General features: G+C 42.6%; 2 protein-coding genes across 5 annotated transcripts in view; one reads left to right on the plus strand and one right to left on the minus strand.

Moving 5' to 3' along the window:
* entpd5b (ectonucleoside triphosphate diphosphohydrolase 5b) lies at window positions 1–15,034 on the plus strand. Of its 3 annotated transcripts, none has more exons than XM_015948125.3 (14): window positions 1–105; window positions 2,062–2,282; window positions 4,374–4,453; window positions 4,681–4,824; window positions 5,968–6,043; window positions 6,296–6,331; window positions 6,583–6,671; window positions 6,762–6,844; window positions 10,427–10,488; window positions 10,655–10,756; window positions 10,948–11,091; window positions 11,368–11,424; window positions 11,600–11,715; window positions 14,420–15,034. In XM_015948125.3, the coding sequence occupies exons 2-14, from the start codon at window positions 2,069–2,071 to the stop codon at window positions 14,501–14,503; spliced, it is 1,287 nt and encodes a 428-aa protein (XP_015803611.3). In that variant the 5' UTR covers window positions 1–105; window positions 2,062–2,068; the 3' UTR covers window positions 14,504–15,034. The 3 variants fall into 3 exon arrangements, with proteins under 3 accessions (XP_015803611.3, XP_054604415.2, XP_070404963.1); XM_054748440.2 differs by having other exon boundaries at window positions 4,681–4,878; window positions 14,420–14,784; XM_070548862.1 differs by having other exon boundaries at window positions 4,681–4,878; window positions 6,765–6,844; window positions 14,420–14,784.
* Window positions 14,912–22,818, minus strand: part of znf410 (zinc finger protein 410) — a 23,786-nt gene continuing 15,879 nt past the window's right edge. For both annotated transcript variants that reach the window (XM_054748439.2, XM_015948120.3), the window contains 4 exons: window positions 22,712–22,801; window positions 22,498–22,617; window positions 19,576–19,695; window positions 14,912–15,266 (listed from right to left, as the gene is read on the minus strand). In XM_054748439.2, coding sequence (XP_054604414.2) covers window positions 15,166–15,266; window positions 19,576–19,695; window positions 22,498–22,617; window positions 22,712–22,801 — 431 coding nt within the window. In that variant the 3' untranslated portion in view covers window positions 14,912–15,165. The remainder of the gene's footprint in view (window positions 15,267–19,575; window positions 19,696–22,497; window positions 22,618–22,711; window positions 22,802–22,818) is intronic.

Here is a 22,818-nt window from a genome sequence, read left to right on the forward strand (position 1 = left end):
TATGTGAAACAACCGTCTGCCATACACGCTGGAGCCGGTCGGACATCATGTTGAGGCTCTAAGCTCAAAACAGTCAGATGTTGAGCTATTTGCTGATTCATTAAGGTGTACTTTTATTATTATATTAAAGGCTTTTGGTCTGAGTTTGAACATTTCATAAACCCCCGTGTAGTTGCTAATGCTAAGTTAGCTTGTCAAGCTTCTTCGCTTGGTGTAGCCCATAGACTGTACATACATGTAGCCCGATGGGTTTAGCAGACATGCTAATTTGTGTTTACGCTACTCGTGACGGCAAACCTGCTAAATAACAAACAGCGTTGTAATGTTTATACCGTGAACTTTCACCGTCAGTGTTTTTTATTTGAAACATAACTGACTAACAAACAGTGAAAAGAAACGTCCTCTCAAAATAGCAGCTAGCTGAAGTTGGGGAAACGAAGCTGAAACCAGTACGGCAACTGAGCTGGACCAAACTGTGCTGACCCAGTTTGCGTTTTGTTAGAAGATAACATGGTCCAATTTTATTTACATACTTTTACCTTTACTCGAGTATTTTAGCAATAGTGAGTCTCGCTTTAATTCATGTACGAGAAGTAATTTATATAAGGTGTTCTGATTTTATTTCTCACATGAAATTAAGTTTGTCTAATTAGACAGCTACATTTGAAATCATGCTTTCGTTTTAAATCGTTAATTTAAGATTTAGTAGGTACCAAAAAAAACAACAACTTTGATTTGTATCATAGAATAACAATTAGATGATTATATTTATATTATTTTACTGTGTAGTGCTTAAATGTTTGTAAACATTCGTTTTCCTGTTGATTAAATTATTTATATATATATATATATATATATATATATATATATATATTAGGGATGTGTATTGGTGAAATTCTGGCGATACGATACTTATCACAATACAGGGGAGACGATACGATGTATCACGATATATTGCGATACATTCAGTTGGACAATTATAGCGATTTTTTAGACTAAAATTATTGTAGGAAAATTCAATAAATGGTCCAAACTGATACTTAAAATGATTAACATGAGGTATCTGAACCATAATAGAGGGATTTACATTTCAGTGGTGGAAATAAACTCCATTGCACCCTACTGCTGACTAGCGGACGGCATTTGATTTGCACCAAAAGAAAAGAAAATACACAAATGTTTGCACGTAAATTCTTCCAAAAAAATCGATACACAGCTTTTTAACATCGATATAATATCGCAGGAAAAAATATCGCGATATATTGCTATATCGATATTTTCTTACATTCCTAATATGTATATATATATATATATATATATATATATATATATAAGATGCTTTGTAATTCTTTAAAACTTATTTTTCATCATGAACATTTGGAATGGATCTATTTGTATTCTGTATTTCATTGAGACATTAATGTTGATGATGAGCTCATGGTATCCTGAGAATTTCTTCATTTGTTGTTAATCACGTCTAATTTAGTTTTATTTAAAACATCTTAATGTATTATCAGAAAAAAGCTGTGATTACAGAAATTGGCCTCTGAAAATCTTCTCAGACTGATATCAGCATTGATGTTTCCCTCAAAAAAGTGATGCTACGTTTCATTTTGGAATCAGCAGCATTTAATGGTGTCTGAGCAGTTATCTGCGGCTGCCGCTTTACTTTATAGATGCTGCTTTGCTTTTGAAAGGGGAACAAAGAAATGCAGAGATAGATTGAAAGTCCCTCCAGAGCTACATACAGTTTTTACATCTCTGTCCAACTTTGTTTCTGACTCTATGAAACGCTCAAAATCTTAAAATTTATCTGGAATTTGCAAGTGGTGTGATTTCTGAAGTCTTTCACTTTTTTTTTAATTTTATGAATTTTCATTTTGTAGAGAAATTATGTGTAAACTTCCTATGTAAAAAGGTGCTTTTGCAAAACATGTCCCTGTGTTTGGGTGTGGCCAGACACTCGTGTTGCGTCCCACGTTGTAATTTACCTATCAGCGGTTCAGAACTCGTTACAGGTGTTTAACAAGAGCAGCTTCTGTTTGTTTTCTGATACTTCAGAGGGAAGATGAAGCCAACCGTCCTGCTTCTCCTCCTGGTCCTGCTCGCCGTTTCAGGACCGAGCCGAGCCCAAGTCAGGAGCTCTCATCTAGATCTACCCAGGATCCTGCCCAGTCTCAGCCGGCCAGCCAACCACAGCCGTATCTTCTACGCCGTGATGTTTGATGCTGGGAGCACAGGGACGCGAATTCATGTCTATACCTTCATCCAGAATGGCTCAGGTAAGACTAGCGGAGTTCAGAGCTTCCTCTTTGTCTTTATTGTTTCAAAACACGTTGATAAAATGTGTTTAATAGACGAGTAAAAAAAAGCTGACATTTAATTTACTAAGTAACCTTTAAATAGGGAGCACCATTTCTAAAAACACACTGCAAAGTCGATCTCTATATTTAATCAGTTAGCCTCTCATTATAATTTTAAACATAAATATTTTTAAATAGTTTAAATATATATATAAAGTTAAATGTAAATATCTAAAACCAAAGACAAATTATGTCAAATATAAATATCTATAAAATCTAAATATTTCAGATATTTAATTTAAACTTAAAAATCTAATTCAGTTATGCTATTATAATATTCATATCTTATGTAAATATGTAAAATTTTATCTAAATATTTAGAAACTACTGTAAATATTTAAGGCCAAATAGATTTTTTAAAATCAAATATAAATATAGAATGTAATATGAACTGTGAATATATGAATTAAATCTAAATATCTAAAAATCAATAATAAATCTTTGTAATATGTTTAAATATCTTAAAATAAATCTAAATATTATGGTTTTATTCTAAGTTAAACCTAAAAATTTAAAATCAAATTGAATTATTATTACTACAGTATTACAATATTATAATCAAATATAGTTTTATCTCAAATGAAACAAATTTAGAATCTATTGTAAATATGCAAAGTCCAATAAACCAAATATAGTGGTAAATGCAGTTATTCAATGTGATTTTAAAACAATGTAATATTTAGATTCGTACCTAAATACATATAATTGAATCTTTAATTGTAATTTTTTTATTTTTTTATTTGGTTGGGACAGTGCATGTTAATGAACATACATGAATAAAAAAAACCATGAATGTAAACACACAAGATTATAGCCGAGGGCTAATCTCCTTCTGCAGTCCCAAAGGGCCAGTTCACACATGGGCCCAAGAAAACAATTACATAAGAAAAAATACATGTACATTAAAACAGTAATTTCACTTAAGAGTACATTGGTCAGCGCATTTAACACACTCACACACACATACAATTCTGTGTTGCTAAAAGAGAATTAAAAACATTGAAATTATACCGCCCCTACAGATGGGGACAATGGTGACTCGTCCATAACCAGCGCTTGACCTGTGTCTTAAAGGAGCTGAGTGTGTGTGTGTGTGTGTGTGTGTCTGCTCTGTCTTCTCGATCCCCAGTGAGTCGTGGAGGATGGCTGCTTATACGGAGCCGGGATTCTCTGGAGGTTTCTTCCTGTTAAAAGGGAGTTTTCCTCTCCACTGTCGCTATATGCTTGCTTAGTATGAGGATTGCTGTATAGTCACTGACACTAGTCAGTGACTTGATGCAATTTGCTGGGTTCTTTATATAGGAAACATTATTTCTGATTGGCTTAATGAACTGACCTGAATTGGAATGTTTATAATGTGAAGTGCCTTGAGACGACTCTTGTCGTGATTTGGCGCTATATAAATAAACTTGAATTGAATTGAATGTACACTCTCTAAATGAAACCCATGGTTTATAGTAGACTGCCCTTTCACAGAGGAACTGAGATGTTGAATAGGGAATCTCATAACCATGCTTTTATTTTGATAGGCAACTTGTCAGCAACAATGGCCGCTAAATGTTCTGTTTAAAAGCACTGCATTTATACTTGGCGAGGTAACTTTATGCAGTTTATACAATTAATCCTCATATATTTTCATACTAAATGTTCATTTGAATTGACTTCTTTGGATTTATGCTTTTTTTAATATGAGGAGTTAAACGCAACAAAATATATGTTAAGTTACTTTTGTCTTATTTAGTGTCGGATCCCGCATATTGACAAGTAGTTGTTCTTATTTTCCGTTTGGTATCAAATCTGTAAATTTTCATTTTAGAGGTCACAGGTTACGCTTGACTTCCTTTGTCAAATGAACCATACTTGTGTGTGTGTGTGTGTGTGTGTGTGTGTGTGTGTGTGTGTGTGTGTGTGTGTGTGTGTGTGCGCGCGCGCGCGCCAAGCAGATTTACACATTGGAATGCTTTTCATGGTGGCTTCCTGTTTGACGTGGGTGGGTGCTGTACCTTTCAGAGAAGCTGCCTGTTTTGGACAATGAGATGTTCCATTCCACAAAGCCCGGGCTGTCAGCATATGCTGACTCCCCTGAAACGGTGAGTTCATCGTCAAACATAATCAATTTTATTGAGCCGAGGTGAGAGGTCCGCCTGCGCTGCATTGTGGCCAGAAGTGCCGCCGATAGCCGCACGCTGCGGGCGTCACATTACTGATGAAAACAAATAAAAGGAGAGAAAATCGAACTGACAAACCGGTGGAGATTCAAGCGGATGAAATTGCATTTGGGATGTTGTCATTCTGATCAGGGTTTGGGTTCTTACAGGCCGGGGAGACGGTGAGGAGGCTGCTAAAGGTGGCCAAAAAGGCGGTTCCTCGCCTGGACTGGAAGAGAACCCCGCTGGTCCTCAGGGCCACAGCTGGGCTCCGCCTCCTGCCTGTGGAGAAGGCCCAGGCTCTCCTGGATCAGGTCAAAGGCTTCACGAGACACTGCAGAGATCCCCGATGGGGCTGTTTTTACAAAGTTTGTCAACTCAGAGCACACGTTATCATTTTATCAGAAAGCTATGACTGATAAAGATCAGGTGGTGCAATGAGTGTAGAAGGCCGTTGTCGGTACAAGATCTGCTCGGGTGCAAGATCGGCTCGGGTCCGTCGACTGCCGATGACGTCTAAGTAGTTGATTGGCTGAACATGAACCTTACGGAATTACGTAATCACGTAACGTTGTTATCACGTTACGTTGGTCCAGGCAAATCTTTCTATTGGAAAGATGGACAACTTTTACAAAGAAATCCATCATTACCTCTTTGAAAATACACTTTTAGCATAGAGCTGCATGTATATTAGGGCTGAACGATTAACTGCATGTGCAATTAAATTGCGATGTGACAAAAGGAGATTTTCTAATGGCAAAGGCTGCAATTTGGCAGCGAGTGGTTAGCGCAATGCTAATATACATGGAAAAACCCATAGGAATGCTAATGCTAATATCGCCGATTACATTATTACAAATTATGAATTAGAAACGTGCCAAATGATTACATTTGGAGTCTAATAGAAAGTAAAACTACCATCAATCAAATAAGTACAGACAAGTATTTTAGTAAAGCCAGAAAACTTTTAACTCCAGAGTTTTGGCTAGCAGCTATGAGCGTACCTGAACTACGCATGGACAAGACGTCAAAAACTAAACACAAATACTTCAATAAACGGGACACACTTCTTTCCTGCAAATACAATTTCACAGGTGTTGCTAATACCTATGATCCTTCAAGGGATGTGCTCAAAGAGGAGTTCAACATGAATCAAATATAGTGTTTTATTTTACAAATACTATTATAAACACAAACTTACGTCTTAAGAAACATTATTTTAATAACGAAACTGCTAAATTCTTTCCAACAGTATAGATGTGTAGTGTATTTTGTCCGAGTGGGTTTGCCGTACTTTGACGTCATCGGCAGTCGAAGGACCCCGAGCCGAGCTTGCACCCGAGCAGATACTGTACCGACACCGTCATTCGTGGGGGGGGGACAAGGCCCAGGGAGCGAATTATTCCCATCCATCGGGGGAGGGGCTCCTCTCACTGCTGTCTCTGTCCTCTCCTCAGGTTCAACACGTGTTTGATGAGTCTCCCTTTCTGGTCCCAGACAACAGCGTCAGCATCATGGACGGCACAAACGAAGGTGACGTCTGCCCACCCTCCATCAACACGTCTGTCACCTGTCCTGGACGTTTAGCGTTCTTGCCTAATCAAGCGTTTCAACAAAATGACAGTCTATTATAAATGTTTTTACGGGTTTCCTTTTATGACTAAGTCATTTAAACCCCAAAACGCATAGTTATGTGTTTGCTGTGCGAGTGTGTCACTGATGTGTCAGCTTTTTAGCTTTACCCATGCCTTTTTTTTTTTTTTTTTGCTAATGTTGCACATGTAGGGATCCTGGCTTGGATTTCTCTCAACTTTCTGACAGGTAAGTTTTGTTGATTCACTTCTACACACAAAACACTCCTGATGAAACAGGCGGCTTCGTCCTCTGATATGAGAGCAGCTACAGACTCCTCGCCTAAAGGCCTTTGCTGTGATCTAGAATGTTCTGCTTCTTGGTTTATGTTTACCAAGAAGGCCTTTTGAAGATGGCATCTCAGGTGTAACCGATTAGCTCCACTCATGACGGTATGCTGGTTTAAGATGGGAAATGTTTCTATTTTTTTTTATTTTCAGGTCATCTGAATGCAAATACCAAGAAAACGGTGGGGATATTGGATTTGGGCGGAGGGTCCACTCAGATCACGTTCCTGCCTAAACTGAAGGTCGGACGCCTGTCTGAATCTTTGAAGATCTTTTGAAAAATTCAAGTCGGGAGATTATTAACTCACCAGGTTGTTAATATTCCGCCGCAGAAGACCGTTGAGACTGCTCCTGTCGCTGATTTTGTTGCCAGATTAGACTTCTTCAACTCGACATTTGAGTTATACTCTCACAGGTACAGGATCTGATAAATGATGGATGTCTCATTAAATGTGGTCAGATTCTTTTCTTGATGTATTCCATTTTTAAAGCCATTTTATTCTGCAGCGCTGTGGAAAAGTTATTTAATCGTGAATTAAATGGGATTTACTGGATTTTGGGGGGAAGCAGAGTTGAGACTCACCTGCCACACCCAGCATTGCTGTTAGCCAATCAGAAGCTTTGCATATCATGAGTACTAATGAGAAAGACTCCAAATCCTGCCGTTTTCTGCTCCCCTACTTTTCTCTTCAGCTTCCTGAAACAGGAGCGCCAGAACTTTTTTATGACAGAGAATGACTCCCAAAGCATTTGTTCATGCTACAGCAAAGTTAAACAGAAAAAAAAACGAGTGAATGAGAGCTTTAAGCTCACATGGTTAGGGGCCATATCATGGAAAATCCACATTTTGGAGCATTTGAGCACGTAATGCTGTTTTTTCCTCATGTAAAATTCCTCCCAACCCATTTTTGGCTGCATTCATGCATTTTCCTATTTCAGTTGCAAATTTAGAGTTTTATTTTGAAATTTCTGAAATGGCCTAACGTATAAGTTGTACATCACTCCATCTTCTTGCTCCCAGCACCAGGCCCTGCTCCTCTGGAAGCTAGTCTCTAGTCTGAAACCCATCTCCCTCAGCCAGCACAGCAGACTTGGTAGTAGTAGTCCGTGTGCTGCGCTGGTACGCAGGGTCACATCCCGGTCTGAGCAGTAACTTTTTTTAGCTGCCAGTATGATGTCGTCGTCGTCGTCTTCCTCCGCTTATCCGGGTCCGGGTCGCGGGGGCAGCATCCCAACTAGGGAGCTCCAGACCGTCCTCTCTTCCCGGCCTTCTCCACCAGCTCCTCCAGCAGGATCCCAAGGCGTTCCCGGACCAGATTGGAGATGTAACCTCTCCAACGTGTCCTGGGTCGACCCGGGGTCTCCTGCCGGCAGGACATGCCCGAAACACCTCCCCAGGGAGGCATCCAGGAGGCATCCTGACCAGATGCCCAAACCACCTCAACTGACTCCTTTCGATCCGGAGGAGCAGCGGTTCTACTCAGAGTCCCTCCCGAATGTCCGAGCTCCTCACCCTATCTCTAAGGCTGAGTCCAGCCACCCTACGGAGGAAACTCATTTCGGCCGCTTGTATCCGCGATCTCGTTCTTTCGGTCATTACCCAAAGCTCATGACCATAGGTGAGGATTGGGACGTAGATCGACCGGTAAATCGAGAGCCTGGCTTTCTGGCTCAGCTCCCTCTTCACCACGACGGATCGGCTCAGCGTCCGCATCACTGCTGACGCCGAACCAATCCGCCTGTCGATCTCCCGATCCCTCCTACCCTCACTCGTGAACAAGACCCCGAGATACTGAAACTCCTCCACTTGAGGTAGGACCTCTCCCCCGACCCGGAGTTGGCAAGCCACCCTTTCCAGGTCGAGAACCATGGTCTCAGATTTGGAGATGTTGATCCTCATCCCAGCCGCTTCACACTCTGCTGCGAACCTACCCAGCAAGAGCTGAAGGTCAGAGCTGGATGAAGCTAGGAGGACCACATCATCCGCAAAAAGCAGAGACCAGATTCTCCTGCCACCAAACTCGACACACTCCACACCACGGCTGTGCCTAGAAATTCTGTCCATAAAAATGATGAACAGAACCGGTGACAAAGGGCAGCCCTGGCGGAGTCCAACCCTCACCGGGAACAGGTCCGACTTACTACCGGCTATGCGGACCAAACTCACGCTCCTCTGGTAAAGGGACTGAATGGCCCTTAACAGAAAGCCACCCACCCCATACTCCTGGAGCGTCCCCCACAGGGTGCCCCTTGGGACACGGTCATAAGCCTTCTCCAAATCTACAAAACACGTGGATTGGTTGGGCAAACTCCCATGCCCCCTCCATCACCCTTGCAAGGGTATAGAGCTGGTCCACAGTTCCACGGCCAGGACGAAAACCACATTGCTCGTCCTCGATCTGAGATTCAACTATCGATCGGACCTCCAGTACCTTGGAGTAGACCTTTCCAGGGAGGCTGAGGAGTGTGATCCCCCTATAGTTGGAACACACCCTCAAGTCAACCTTCTTAAAGATGGGGACCACCACCCCGGTCTGCCACTCCACAGGAACTGCCCCCGATGACCACGCAATGTTGCAGAGACGTGTCAACCATGACAGCCCTACAACATCCATAGCCTTGAGATACCCAGGACGAACCTCATCCGCCCCCGGGGCTCCGCCGCTGTGTAGTTGTTTGACTACCTCAGCAACTTCTGCCCCAGAGATTGGACAGTCCACCCCCAGGTCTCCCGACTCTGGTTCCTCCTCGGAATGTGCATAGGTGCGATTGAGGAACTCCTCAAAGTATTCCTTCCACCGTCCGACTATAGCCCCAGTTGACGTCAGCAGCTCCCCATCCCCACTGTAAACAGTGTGAGCGAGTTGCCGCCTTCCTCTCCTGAGGCGCCGGACAGTTTGCCAGAACCTCTTTGGAGCCGATCGATAGTCTTTCTCCATGGCCTCACCAAACTCCTCCCACGCCCGAGATTTTGCCTCGGCAACTGCCACTGCTGCACCTCGCTTGGCTGTATGATGTTTTCAAACCTTTATTGGTAAACCGTTTAAAACATAAGGACGAATAGGTTTTATTTTTTTATATTTTTTTTTGCTTTTTTATTTATTTAGCCAGCGTGAGTCCATGTGAGGTGAGCAGAGTAAATCAACTAAAGTGCTGCTTGGAAATGACCCAATTCAAAGGTCTTTAGAGACACAAAATATTTTGCAGTAAATAATCAAAACTAAAACATAAAAAGATGAAATCTGCTTCAGCTGGCTAAATAAATCACAGCCGGTGTCTGTACCAGGTCGGCTCGGGGTCCTGCTTCTGCCAAATACGTCACAGTAGATGATTGGCTGAACGTAAGCCTTACGGGAGTTACGGTACCACATTCGTAAAAGTTACATTAGCACGTCGACAGTGAAGATTTTGATTGGTCAGAACGAATTTACGGTTGTGGTCTTAGCGGTTGTACTCCTCTAGTCCAAAATATAGATAATAAATCATAGGGTTAGGGTTAGGGTTTTCAAGGCCTAAACATTTAGGTGGTGGCCAACAAGAATTTATTAACTAAACTGCTGATTTATTCCCAAAACTTACGTGTGAAAGCCGAGTGGACTTGCCGTAATGTGACGTCATCCGCAGGCGCAGGACCCCAAGCCGATCTGGTACCAACACCATCAGGATTCGAACCCACATCAGCACGTGGCAAAACCAAGATGGCAGGCCGTCTTTACCATTACCATAGCCAACTCCGAAAGTAACTTGCTTAAGACGCTGTTGTAGTTGTACTTTCTCACATTTCTGTGAATTTAAAAACTCCTTTTAATGATCCAATTATTCCTTTTCCAGCTGCATTTGGACGCGTTTATAATTGGGACAGCTTGTGGTGTCGGCTCCATCATTATGATGTGAATAACAGGCAGACAGGGCTCCTGTAGCCTGTTTTCAGAATGACCTATTTATTGTGTCTCTCCCTGCTCAGTTTTATAACCGTCTTCCTCTGATTTCCTCACAGTTATCTCGGAAACGGAATAATGGCAGCCCGACTCGCCGCTCTGGGCGCTCTGGGTGTGGAAGGTAACGTGCATCGTACAATCACGCCGGCATTGTTTCTATAAGATCTTAGGAATGTCATTCCAGTTTCCAAATGAATACCATGAGATTAATCACTGCAGAAATTCATGTCCACCCACGATGAGCTGTTGAAGCAACTAGAAGATTAATCGTGTCTGTTCTCACACAGGGTTGGAGTGGCGTGTCTTTAAAAGCTCCTGCCTCCCCAACAAGTTTAGGGATGAGTGGAGCTTCGGAGGACTAACCTATCAAGTGAGCGGAGACCCAGATGGTGAGACCTCGTCCACAAGTGTCCAAACGACCTTTGAGTTTTGATTTAAACTTCAAATTCAAATCACAAGCGAGCATTAGCAGTCAATTTCTAGCAAAATACATCAAAACACCAGTTAAATTACACTATTGATTCCAATGCTCTGAGAGGAGATGAATAATTTACACGCTTGTCTCTGTTTTTCCTCGCAGGTCACGCTGGATACAAGCATTGTTATCAGGAAGTACTTAAGGTGGTGAAGGGGATTATTCATCAGCCGTGTGAGCTGGAAGACAGCAACGTTTTCTTTGCCTTCTCCTATTACTTTGACAGAGCTGTGGACGCGGGTCTTATCGGTTAGCGAGCACACAAACACACACACACCTCCTGTCCACACCTTATAATTATACAAACCTAGACAGGGGGAGAAAAATGTGAGTCATCTGCTGCTGTATCAGGGGATTTGATGAGCTGTACTCATGTAGGCATTATAGAAATTGCTATCCCTCCATCGGTCTGTGCTGAAAGGCCATCAGCTCTGTTATTAGTGCTACGAAAATGTGCACAGAGGTGCGCTTTTGTAATTACCGTTTTGGCTTTTTTATGTATATACCGACCCCCTCGTGTTTCAGGTGGAGCACAAGGAGGGATGCTGCAGGTCAGAGACTTCAAGAAGAGGGCTAAAGAGGGTGAGGCGAGCAGATGAATACATCATTACTGTGACATATCTGCTGCTACTTGGGCTTGGAATACAGCGTGCATCTCAATGGACCTTGAGGGAAATGCTGACCTCGTCTGTCAGCAGAATACAAATGACTGATTATCCAAGCTAACAGACATGATTTGTCTTGTCCCCCTGATCAGTGTGCAATAAGATGACCAAGTTTCCGCCCATCAGTTCGTTCCTGTGCATGGACCTGGCCTACATCACCTGTCTGCTGAAGGATGGCTTTGGGTTCAAGGACAGCACGGTGCTGCAGGTGAGGCCGAGTTTACAGCACCATCAGTATGGAGACTTGCACATCCAGCTGTGAGGTGTTTTAAACTAATGAAGCAGCTATTTAGGCTAGGTGTTTCTTGAGTCATGTGGCAGGAAGTAAAGGCTTTCTCAGAGGCAGGCTATTTTTAGCACACTGTACAAAACAGGGCCATGACTTTTTTTTTTCCTTAAAGGGACGTTATGGAAGTTTGACAGCCAAAACATGTATAGAAATAATAAATGTCTTCTTCATACATTCTCCTGCAATGCCCTGGTCCTGTAGAATGAGCCCTGGCATTTTTACTGTGATTGCCTGTTTTTCTGTAAAATCACAGAAAAAGAGAGATGCTCGGGTCGAGCAGGCTGCTTCATGCGCGTTCACGCTCAGGCATAGCCCTTAGCATTTGCTATCCGTAGCTTTAGCAGTGGAGAGAGAGGCAGTGCATTGAAGTTTGCGAGTAAACCGTTCTGCTGCCGTTTCGCGCCGCCGATGCTTCCAGCGTAAAACCGGCGTTAGCGTCTATAAGAGCAATTTGTCACTAAATTAAACAAATAAGCTGTGTTCAGTCTAGAGCGACCCGCCAGTATTCTGGCTACATGGGGAGTTGGTTTAAAAAAATGCAGGAATGTGACTTAGATTGGACTCATTTAAGGTTTTTTGGACAGGGTTCTTGAACAAACATGTTTCCTGATCTGTGAGTCTAGCCATCGTTAAAGAGCAAGTCACCCCCTACCAGAGTCTAACTCCACTCCCACTTCATGTTTGAAAAATGCAACAAATGCTGTTGCCTGGCAGACCGAGAGGGCGGAGCCGCTAACAAATACACACACACACAGGCTCACGACAGCATTGTGACATCATAAGGTACCAGTTTACATCATAGCATACTTCTTAGCCAATAGCGGTGGCAGATTTAAATTCAAATACAGTGCAGAGTTTTTACCTGACAATGGCACCACACTGACAGTTTTAGGCAGAATATTTAAATTTTAACTAAGATGCACTAAAGTGTCACATTATTGACGACACGTGTCTACAGCACGATTGGACACTCGCTTATTTAGTTTATAATAAAAAAAAAGTTGATTTGGGGGTGACTTGCTCTTTAATTTGTACTTCAATATAGAAAAAGACCTGGCATGTGGACATTTTTATTTCTAGGGTTATTATTTTTAGTCTTTTGGAAGTGGTTTTAGATTTCAAAACTGCATTTATGTAGGCAGCTTGGGGTGTCTAATGTAGCATATCAAAAATATCTGTGCTGCCTTCAACCTAGCCTGGCAAGCCAGACTAAATAAACGTGTTATTTAGTCTGGTAACGCTCCATTGACGGCTCTCGGTTGTGGGGCGGGTTCTACCGTTGTCTTTCAAATGATCTCCGCATGCTACTGGATAATGAATGTGACATACTCACCGCAACAGCCATCGGTAAATGAGGCGGTCCGCAATTGAAGAAGGAGAAAACATTTTTTTTTCTAAAAAAAAAAAAAGAAGCAAAAAGCACTTAAATACATCTATCTGCTCCTGATTCTAATGAAGCCCAAGTTCTAATAATCCAAAATTGACGTAAAAGCCGTTTCAAACGAGCTGTCGCCATCTTGTTTCACTGTTGCATCATCCCACCCACCAGGCATATGGAGTGCCCTGATTGGCCCACAAAGCAGATAAAACTCTGTGATTTGTTCACTAAACAGATAGAGCACTATGATTGGCCCACCATTATGGACCAATCACAGCTCTTTATGTGTTTGAAACCCCTCTAGAGAGCTGTGATTGGCCAGCCAGAATGCTGTTAGGGGCTGCAGAGGTTCCAGTGGAGCGTTCCTGGACCAAACTTTGCAAAGCAAGAATTTGGTCTAGTTCGCTAGGCTACCTTCAACCAAAGGATGTCCTCGGGTATCCAGACTTCGGATGAACGCCAGACACGGCTGTACAGGGTTGAGTTTCAGACAGCATCACTGTTGTCAGTAACCCTAATCCTCTTCCGTAGAAAAATAATGGACAGAAAATAAATTAACCAGTGTTTTCACATAGTTTTAAAATCGCTGTTACTTAAAATCCCCTAAAAATGACAATTCATGAGGCTTTTTCCTCACAGAGCACCGAAGAAACTGGGCTTCTTCTGGTCTTTGAACACCACATTTTACTCAGCCGCTGTTCCAGTCCCAGATAGATTTAATGATGATGCACTTTGACAGAATGAAGCTTTTACCCTTATTAAAGTCCATGGGCACCTTTTGGCGCTGATCAGTGACCTCACTCACTGCTGAAGCAGCGGCGATATGCTGACATCACAGCAAAGAGCTGAACAGCTGAGAACCAAGCCATCATATCCCCTGGTCTAATTTTCCCCTCCCAGATATTTCTCAGATCTCCTAGAGCTTTTATCAGGGCTCTTGGGCCATTGTGAGCCCCAACAAAGTTGTATATGTTACATAGGAGGCTCAAAGAATCTAAATGTTGTTCTAGACCTCCTTTAAAGTGGGCATACTGTTATGTATGATGAAAATCTGGCTAAAAGCTGTTCAAGAGCTGAAATTGGTGCATCTATTCATGACATAAAATACACCCAGACACGTCACTGCCCTTCTTTTGTTAGTTTGTGATGACACCAGACGAGCAATCAGATCCAAAAGAGCCAGTTGTATTAGATTATTATTAAATTAGTAAATGCAAACATCTGATTTGTTTTGTTTTTTTCCAGCTGACCAAGAAAGTGAACAATGTGGAGGCTAGTTGGGCTCTGGGTGCCATGTTGGACCACTTCCAAAGCCTGAAGATCCGCTGAACAGCACTGATAAAAAAGGAAGATTTATGTGCTGCTCGCCATCAAACACGTGTAACGTGTTCTGCCTTTTCTAACCGCTCCACACATCAGCACTTCGTTTAAGCAAGCGGAAATAACCTTGAGTAAATTTAGTTTTAAAAGACTTTCCTCTAAAGTGTCAATATGTTCTGCTGTTAATCTGCTGAAGTGAAGCCATGGAGGCTTGATGAAAGGCTAGATCTAGCAATTCCTTCAGCTCAGAGCACAAGTGGATATGCACTTTGATTACAGTAGATGTTTTACTCCTGAACAGCGGCTTTGTGAGGCTGGTTGTGCTGTGCAACACCAGTGTTTACATAGCGAAGCTTTCAGGTGTCGGTGGAAAACGGGACGTGTGTGTGGTACATTTAATTCTGACTGAACACCAGCTGGTTTGGCAGGGTTTTATTTAATAACTGCATTTAATCTTCTATACACTCTTCCAACCCGTCTCAGTATTTCTTTGGGATTCATAAAAAAAAAAATAAAATAAACTTCAAAATCTAAATTAAACCATTGTGGATTCCTTATTACAAATATCTACATGTGTTAAAGTCTGTCGCAAACAGAAGTCTTTATGTTTTTATTTCACTGTGACTGTTGAGTCTTGCTGAAAGAGGTCGTGTGTGATGTTGGTCCATGATCTACAGCAAAGCAACAACGTCCTCTCCATAAGCATGGCCCTCCGTCGTCATGGTCACCAGCTCATGTGGCTGAGAGAGAACTACCACCGAGTCTGCAGAGGCTACAGGGAAAAGATCGTGAGATGAGGTCAGAAACAATCAAGTGGTGTGCCGGTGCTTGCAGCTCGTATTACTGTACACAGGGTGTCTGCAGGTTTAAGGGAGCCACATTTAAGACGTTTTAAGGCCTTTTTTAAGGCCACTTTGACCAAATTTAAGCTATTTTTAAATGAAATTTAAGCTATAATTTCCAGCTATTGCCTGGAACCGGTGCTAACCACATGGCGAATGTGGGATTAGCCATCCAGTTACCATTAAACTTGCACTTCCCCCTGGCGCTAGCTCCCACTAGCTTAACCAGCTAACGTGCTCATCTAAAAATAGCCCCCTTTCACAACCAACTGAATGTGTACGGTTCCGCTTACGGCAACATCATACACAAGAAATGCTGAATGCTAAATAGAAATTCACGAAAATTTTATAGAAATAAAAGAACCTTGTTTATTGGGTCTTTGGTAATTTAAGACCTTTGGAAACTATTTAAGGATTATTTGTCATTTTTAAGGATTTTCAAGGCCTTAAATTTGGAAAATTTAAGACTTTTTACTTTTTAAGGACCCGCGGATACCCTGTGTACACACTGAATATAAATATAAATGCAACATTTTTGTTTTTGTTCCTATGAGCTGAACTCAAAGATCTGAAACAGTTTCTAAAATACACAAAAGACCCATTACTTCCAAATACAAATCTGTCTTAAGGCCCTGTCCACACGTAGCCGGGGATCTGCCAAAACGTAGATATTTTTCTACGTTTTGGCCTGTCATCCACACGAAAACGGATCTTTTTAAAAACTCCGGCCAAAGTGAAGATCTGCGTTTTCTCCGTTTTGGGTGTCTGCGTGTGGACAGACAAAACCGGAGTTTTAAGGTCCACAACGTCACTTTCCGCGACAAAAAAATGCTGACATCACGTGTGCGACCTGTGTTTACACTAGCCGACAGCATGGATGCCCTCAGAGCTGCGCTCGCTTTATCAATTGTCCAAGCGCTTTTTGCTCGTTTGTTTTTACAAGAGGAATTACTGCTCCTTGCGGAAGACCACAGACGAAGGACGAGGTTAAGAACGGGGGAAGTACTGCCACCTACAGGTCTGGCATGTCCTTAACAACGTATTTATCCGGGTACGTGTGGACAGAGTTTTTTTTTTTTAACGAGGTGGTGTGGATGCAAGTTTTTGGCGGGGAGGATATTCATTTTTTTAAAAACCCGGCTACGTGTGGACTGGGCCTCAATCTGCCAGTGAGCACATTCCCTTTGCCGAGGTAATCTGTCCCACCTCACAGGTGGGGCTTATCAAGGCGCTGGTTGGACAGCATGAATTGTGCGCGGATCACACAACATAATGCCACAGATGCTGCAACTTTAAAAGGAGCGTACAGTCGGCGTGTGGACTGTAGGAATGTCTACCGGAGCTGTTGCCTGTGAAATAAATGTTCATTTCTCCACCGTAAGCCGTCTTCAAAGGCGTTTAAGAAAATCTGGCAGTACATCCAGCCAGCCTCACAACCCCAGACCACAGGACCTCCGCGTCCTGATGTTCACCTCCATGATCATCTGAGACCTGCCACCTGGACAGCTGCAGCATCGATTTGCATAACCGAAGCCTTTCAGCCAATCGTCTCATGGAAGCTCGAATGCATGCTCGTCATCCTCATCAGGTCTGGACCTGACTGTATGTAATTTTAATAGACTTAAGTGGAAAAAGGCTCACATTCAGTGGCGTCTAGTTGTGTCACGAAATGGTCTGATTTTAAGACTCACAGGCCAGATCCACAGCCTGGCTAACCCTACGCTAGCATGTTGGAGGTGTTCTGTTCACGAATAAATCCTGGTCTTTCACTTCTCAGGGCAGAACGCAGACGGCGTGTGGGTGAGCGGTTTACTGTTATCAACGTTGTGGATTGAGTGGTCCATGGTGGTGGAAGGGTACTGGTATAGGCAGGCGGAAAATAAACGGGTGCATTTTATTGAGACCCATTGTTGTGCCATTCATTCACAACCATCAGCTCATGCTGAAGCATGATAACGCACAGCCCTAGATAGAAAGGATCTGTGCACAATTCATGGCTGCTGAAAACATCCCTGTTCTTGCACGGTCAGCGTCAACACGTCACCCACTAGGAATGGGTACCTTTGACATTTGAATCGATTCAGTACTAATTCCCGGTACCTAGGAATCGATACCGGTACTTAACGGTACCAATTTTCGATACTTTTGAGTGTTTATTATTTTAATTCTCTTATAATTAAATATATATTTTTCTCAATATATAATCATATTTGATAAATAACATCCAACTGTTTGTATTTTAACAGTCCTTGTAGTTTTATAAGCTGATAATTAAACTGAAGCAAACATCTTTACTGTGAACTAAATTTACTGTGTATCTTCTTTCCTTTTGCCGTCCTTTTTCATTTGATTTTTCCTACTGGGAAGTTAGAATTTCCGAGGAGAAAGCGAACGCACCATTAGCTGATAACAATGGCGGCAATGGAAGCTAACATATCAAGCTAACGTTATCTTAAACAGTTTATTTAGCTGCTGGAGCAGATTAAAACGATGATGCCTCACACTTAGATCGTTGTCGCTGGTTTCATCTTCACCCAATCACCCGTCGCATTTAGTAAAGTGAAGCCAAACTTTAGAGCGCGTTCATGTTCTTCTAGTCGGAAATTCGGAGTTCCGAGGAGAAAGCGAACGCACCATTAGTGGAACGGAAGCTAACATATCAAGCTAACGTTATCTTAAACATTTTATTTACCTACCGGAGCAGATTAAGATGAGGATGTCTCACTTAGATCGTTGTCGGTGGTTTCATCATCACCCAGTTACCCATCACATTTAGTGAAGTGGACCCAAGCTTTAGCGTGCGTTCTTTCTACCATGCTGCTCTGTTTACAACTGGCTCGCAGCGAGCGACGACATAACGCTCTTGCGCATGCGCAGCTGTCTTTGCAAGTTCTCGTTATGATGGACGGGTACCGAAACGAGGCACCGTTTCAAATGACGTGAATCGGTGCTCAGTCGGTACTATGGAATTCGGTCAGTACCTTAAAAAGTACCGAATTCGGTACCCATCCCTATTCCACTGAGAATGTTTGGGATGCTCTGGATCGACGTACGCGACAGCTTGCTCCGGCTCCCTCCAATATTCAGCAACTTCACACAGCTACTGAAGAGGAGTGGACCAACACTCCACAGGCCTGCTCTACTCTATGTGATGGACTGCGTGAGACAAATTGATGGCCACACCAGATACTGACTGGTGTTCTGTTTAGTTTATTAATATAAAACTGAATTTGAACAGTAAACAAAAAAAAAATCATAAAATAATTATTTTGGTCCTTGTTTGGACAAATGTTGGACCCCCTTATCTAGACTCGAGCGTTCACAAGAACTGCTATTAAATCTAACAGATTAGAGTAGTTAAACCCACCAAAAGATCTGAAATATCCCTTTAAGTAACCGCTAGCCTGGCAAGCCACACTAAATAAATATATTATTTAGTCTGGCTATGCTCCATTCACGGCTCTCGGTCGAGGGGCGGGTTCTACCGTTGTCTTTCGAACATTCTCCGCATGCTACTGGACAATGAACAATGTGATGTACTCACTGCAACAGATGTTAAACGAAGCAGTCCGCTGTTGAAGGATAAAATACATCCTTTTTTTCTAAATAAAGTACTTAAATACATCCATCTGCTCCAGATCCTAATAAAGCCAGAGTCCGAATCGTCCAAAATTAATGTAAAAGCCGTTTCAAACAAGCTGTTGCCATCTTGTTCCACTCTGTTGTGTCATCCCCCCCACCAGACGAATAGAGGGCCCTGATTAGCCCACAAAGCAGATAGAGCGTTGTGATTGGTCTACTAAGCAGAGAGCAGCACTCTACGGGTTTGACACCACTATAGAGAGCTGTGATTGGCCAGCCAGAATGCTGGTAGGGGCTGAAGAGGTTCCAATGGAGCGTCCCTAGACCAAACTTTGCAAGGCAAGAATTTGGTCTCGTTCACTAGGCATGATTTAAGAACATTAAATGGAAAACTTTAATTCGGACTCGTATTTAGGGCAGCAACGTAAAGTCCATCCACTTCAAAGGTTGAACTGTTATTACCCTTTTAAATACAATAAACTCCGCTAAAAACAAGGCAAAGAATCAATAGTAAAATATTTTGGAAACACACCGATGAGCAACAGTCAACGAAACTTCCCGAGTGAAAACACCGACGGGCTGAGTCAGCATCTGATCACCTGAATAAGTGTTTACTGTAATCCTGTCCAGCACCTACGTGTCAGTTTAAAGGTCTACCTGGTGATCTCAGCATTGCGTGATGAAGATTCATCGGTTCCACGGTTGTTGTCATGGTGACCATGCCACCTCCGTCCTCACCGTCTGCCTCCAGCAGGCTGCTTTGTGTCAGCGCTTCTCCTGCAGACACACATGGGAACTTTTGCTTTTGCTACTTTTTAATGTAATAATGAAAAAAATAAAATAAACACTGAACATGACTTCAGGCGGTCCAACACAACTAATCCACTGTTGTTCTGTTACGCATAACAGAAACTACCCATCTGTCGTGCAACTGCATCCTCCCTGGTTCTGCTTTTACTAAAGAGACCAGCCTCCTCAGGGAGGGTGACCCGAATTAATCTGTTGTTTATAATTAGAGCTCTGACAGCATTTCCTGTGGTCATTCAGCGGTGGTGCTTCCCTGCTGCTACAGAGGAGAAAAGATGACAAGAGGCAGAGATGAGCCGTCTGCTGTCATCGTTTCTTTCCCAACATGAATTTAAGCATCTTGTGCAACGAGCGTAAAGAGCTTATTAAAGGATGCTTTTAATCTGAGGACACAATGATACCATGAGAGTAAATATTCCCAGTTGTGGAGGGAGATGCACCGGAGAATCTACTCCGTGTTTCATGAAGTGAAGACTGGAAGGTGTTTGGACTCGTACGGACAAAATCTGGGCTGCTGTGTATTCTTGGTATCCCGGCTTTCTACTGGATGCATAAGTGTCGCTTACAGGGTGTCTGCAGGTTTAAAGGAGCCAAATTTAAGACTTTTTAAGACCTTTTTTAAGGCCACTTTGACCAAATTGAAGCTATTTTTTAAATTTAATTTAAGCTATAATTTCCAGCTATTACCTGGAACCGGTGCTAACCACGTCGCGAACGTGGGATTAGCCATCCAGTTACCATTAAACTTGCACTTCCCCATGGCGCAAGCTCCCACTAGCTTAACCAGCTAACGTGCTCATCTTAAAATAGCCCCCTTTCACAACCAACTGAGTGTGTATGGTTCCGCTTACGCCAATATCGTACACAAAAAATGCTGAATACTAACTAGAAATTCACGAAAATTTTATAGAAATAAAAGAATCTTGTTTATTGGGTCTTTGAAAATTGAAGACCTTTGGAAACTGTATTTAAGGATTATTTGTCATTTTTAAGGATTTTAAGGCCTTAAATTTGGAAAAGCTAATTTAAGACTTTTTAAGGACCCGCGGATACCCTGCACTTAACGTCCAAGATGCCCAGTATGCAGCCAACAGCCAATCAATACCAGGGTGTGTTTCCACCAGGTGTGGAGTGGTGCGTCTCGCCACCAAATTTATGCTGCAAGTCTTTTTTTTTTTCTTTTTTATGCGCTACACTTACAGAATGTTCAAACAGGAAATCAAACACGGGGACAGTGTAAAGCATCCAGTAAATTTCAAAATAAAAGACACGGGCAGATTTCCTGTTGCTTCACCAGTACATAAGCCTGTTATTTTTCATGCCTCAGTGGTCAAGTTAAAAAGAACAGAAAACAAACTGCAGACCTTTTGGATACATGCTGCCGTCCTTCTCTTTTGTTATCGCATCAATGAGCAAACTCAAACGTGGTCTTGCAATTCTCTTGTGATTTTGTGTTCTCGCTGGACGAGCTGCGTGTCCACAGTCACCGAGCGTTGAAACACTTTTTGCAACATGATACCATCATAACTGTTGACATAGTAAAAGCTGTTGTCACTTAAGACTCCACATTATAGAGTAAAAACACCCACAAGGGTCCAGTTAACGTCCTCTAATATGTATAAAGTTCAGTTGAAAGCCTACAAAATTTCCTTCAAATGCATTCACGTTGCTTTCAAAAGTTTGATCGACGTCTTACCTGATCCAACCAGTCAAGTGTTATCCCCCCCACCCCCCCCCCCCCCCCCCCCCCCCGCTGAAGCAACTACTGGCCGATAGATCAAGTCTCGCCCCCTAGTCTCACATGTGTAGCTCTAGCCAGTTGCGGTGCAGTACAGTGTGTCAAATTAGGGATGCAACGATACAACTTTTTTTTCAAACCGATACGATACCGATACCTGTCTCTGGATACTCGCCGATACCGATTACCGATACCGATACTTCTACAACACACAAAAATGCAATGATTTGGAATACAGATTTTATTTTCTTCTCCGCTTTCAACAGGAAAAGACTGTGAGGTAGATAAAAAGTAAAATATATGAATAGAAATCATCACAAAACTAAAATATTAGGTGAACAGAAATGACAAGTTACAGTGAAGCCATTTTCAAGCAACTGCATCGGTTTCGGTTCCTGGTATCGGTTAACTTTTACCGATACCAATAACAGTATCGTATCGGTATCTGCACCGATACCGGTATTGGTGCAGATACCGATACTAGTATCAGTATCGGTGCAGATACCGATATCGGTGCATCCCTAGTCAAATACCAACGATATTTGGAAAACAACAAAGTAACATGTTTTATAACAAAACCCAACTCCTTGACCATCTCTCTCTCTCTCACACACACACACACACACACACACACACACACACACACACACACACACACGAGTATATTGTGGTATTGATGCTGTAACTCAACATCAAGCAGCTGTTCTTCATGCAGAAATATCTGGCCGCTCTATTCACTGAAACTGATACACGCTGTTGCTGCTGTTGGTGATGTTTATGCCGCAAATTATGGTAATATTCAAAAGCCAGAGGTCTGAAGGTTTAGATCAGCGGTATTCAATAGGCAGACCTGGCCCGTGGGTGCCTGTGCCCCCCCAAAGCCCCCCCCCCCCCCCCCAAATCCTTATAAAAAAATAAAAAAACTTTATTCTGAAAAACACATGATTTAAACTCCTGTTTTAGTTGTTTTTTATGACAAATGTGCTACCTGAAGCAACACAATTCAGTGACTAGCCAGCGAGAGAGAGACAAACCTGTTTCTCTGCCATCACCGCCGTGCACCTCCTCTCCGTGTCTCTTCCTCATGTGGACGTTCCTGCTGCCTGACTGGGAGAACGTCTTCCCACAGATCCCACAGACATGAGGCTTCTCACCTGGAAAACCAGGACACCAGATGAACTGAAGCCACGTCTTTAAGGCGTGGTGTATACATCTGTACATTTAAAAGAGGAGAGACTAGATTCTCACCAGAATGCACCAGCACGTGTTTCCGTAGACTGGAGTACTCTGCGAAGGACCGCCCACAGCCATCTGCTTCACACAGAAAAGGCTTCTCACCTGAAAACACCCACCAC

Source organism: Nothobranchius furzeri, chromosome 2 (assembly GCF_043380555.1).
Source record: "Nothobranchius furzeri strain GRZ-AD chromosome 2, NfurGRZ-RIMD1, whole genome shotgun sequence".
Taxonomy (NCBI): Eukaryota; Metazoa; Chordata; class Actinopteri; order Cyprinodontiformes; family Nothobranchiidae; genus Nothobranchius; species Nothobranchius furzeri.

What these genes read in the sequence shown, in the direction of transcription:
- entpd5b (XM_054748440.2), top strand. Translation starts at nt 2,069, where the DNA reads ATGAAGCCAACCGTCCTGCTTCTCCTCCTGGTCCTGCTCGCCGTTTCA. An exon ending in TTTGAGTTATACTCTCACAG is followed by an intron (nt 6,845 to 10,426) that starts GTACAGGATCTG and finishes ATTTCCTCACAG; the next exon opens with TTATCTCGGAAACGGAATAA. An exon ending in AGTGAGCGGAGACCCAGATG is followed by an intron (nt 10,757 to 10,947) that starts GTGAGACCTCGT and finishes TTTTCCTCGCAG; the next exon opens with GTCACGCTGGATACAAGCAT.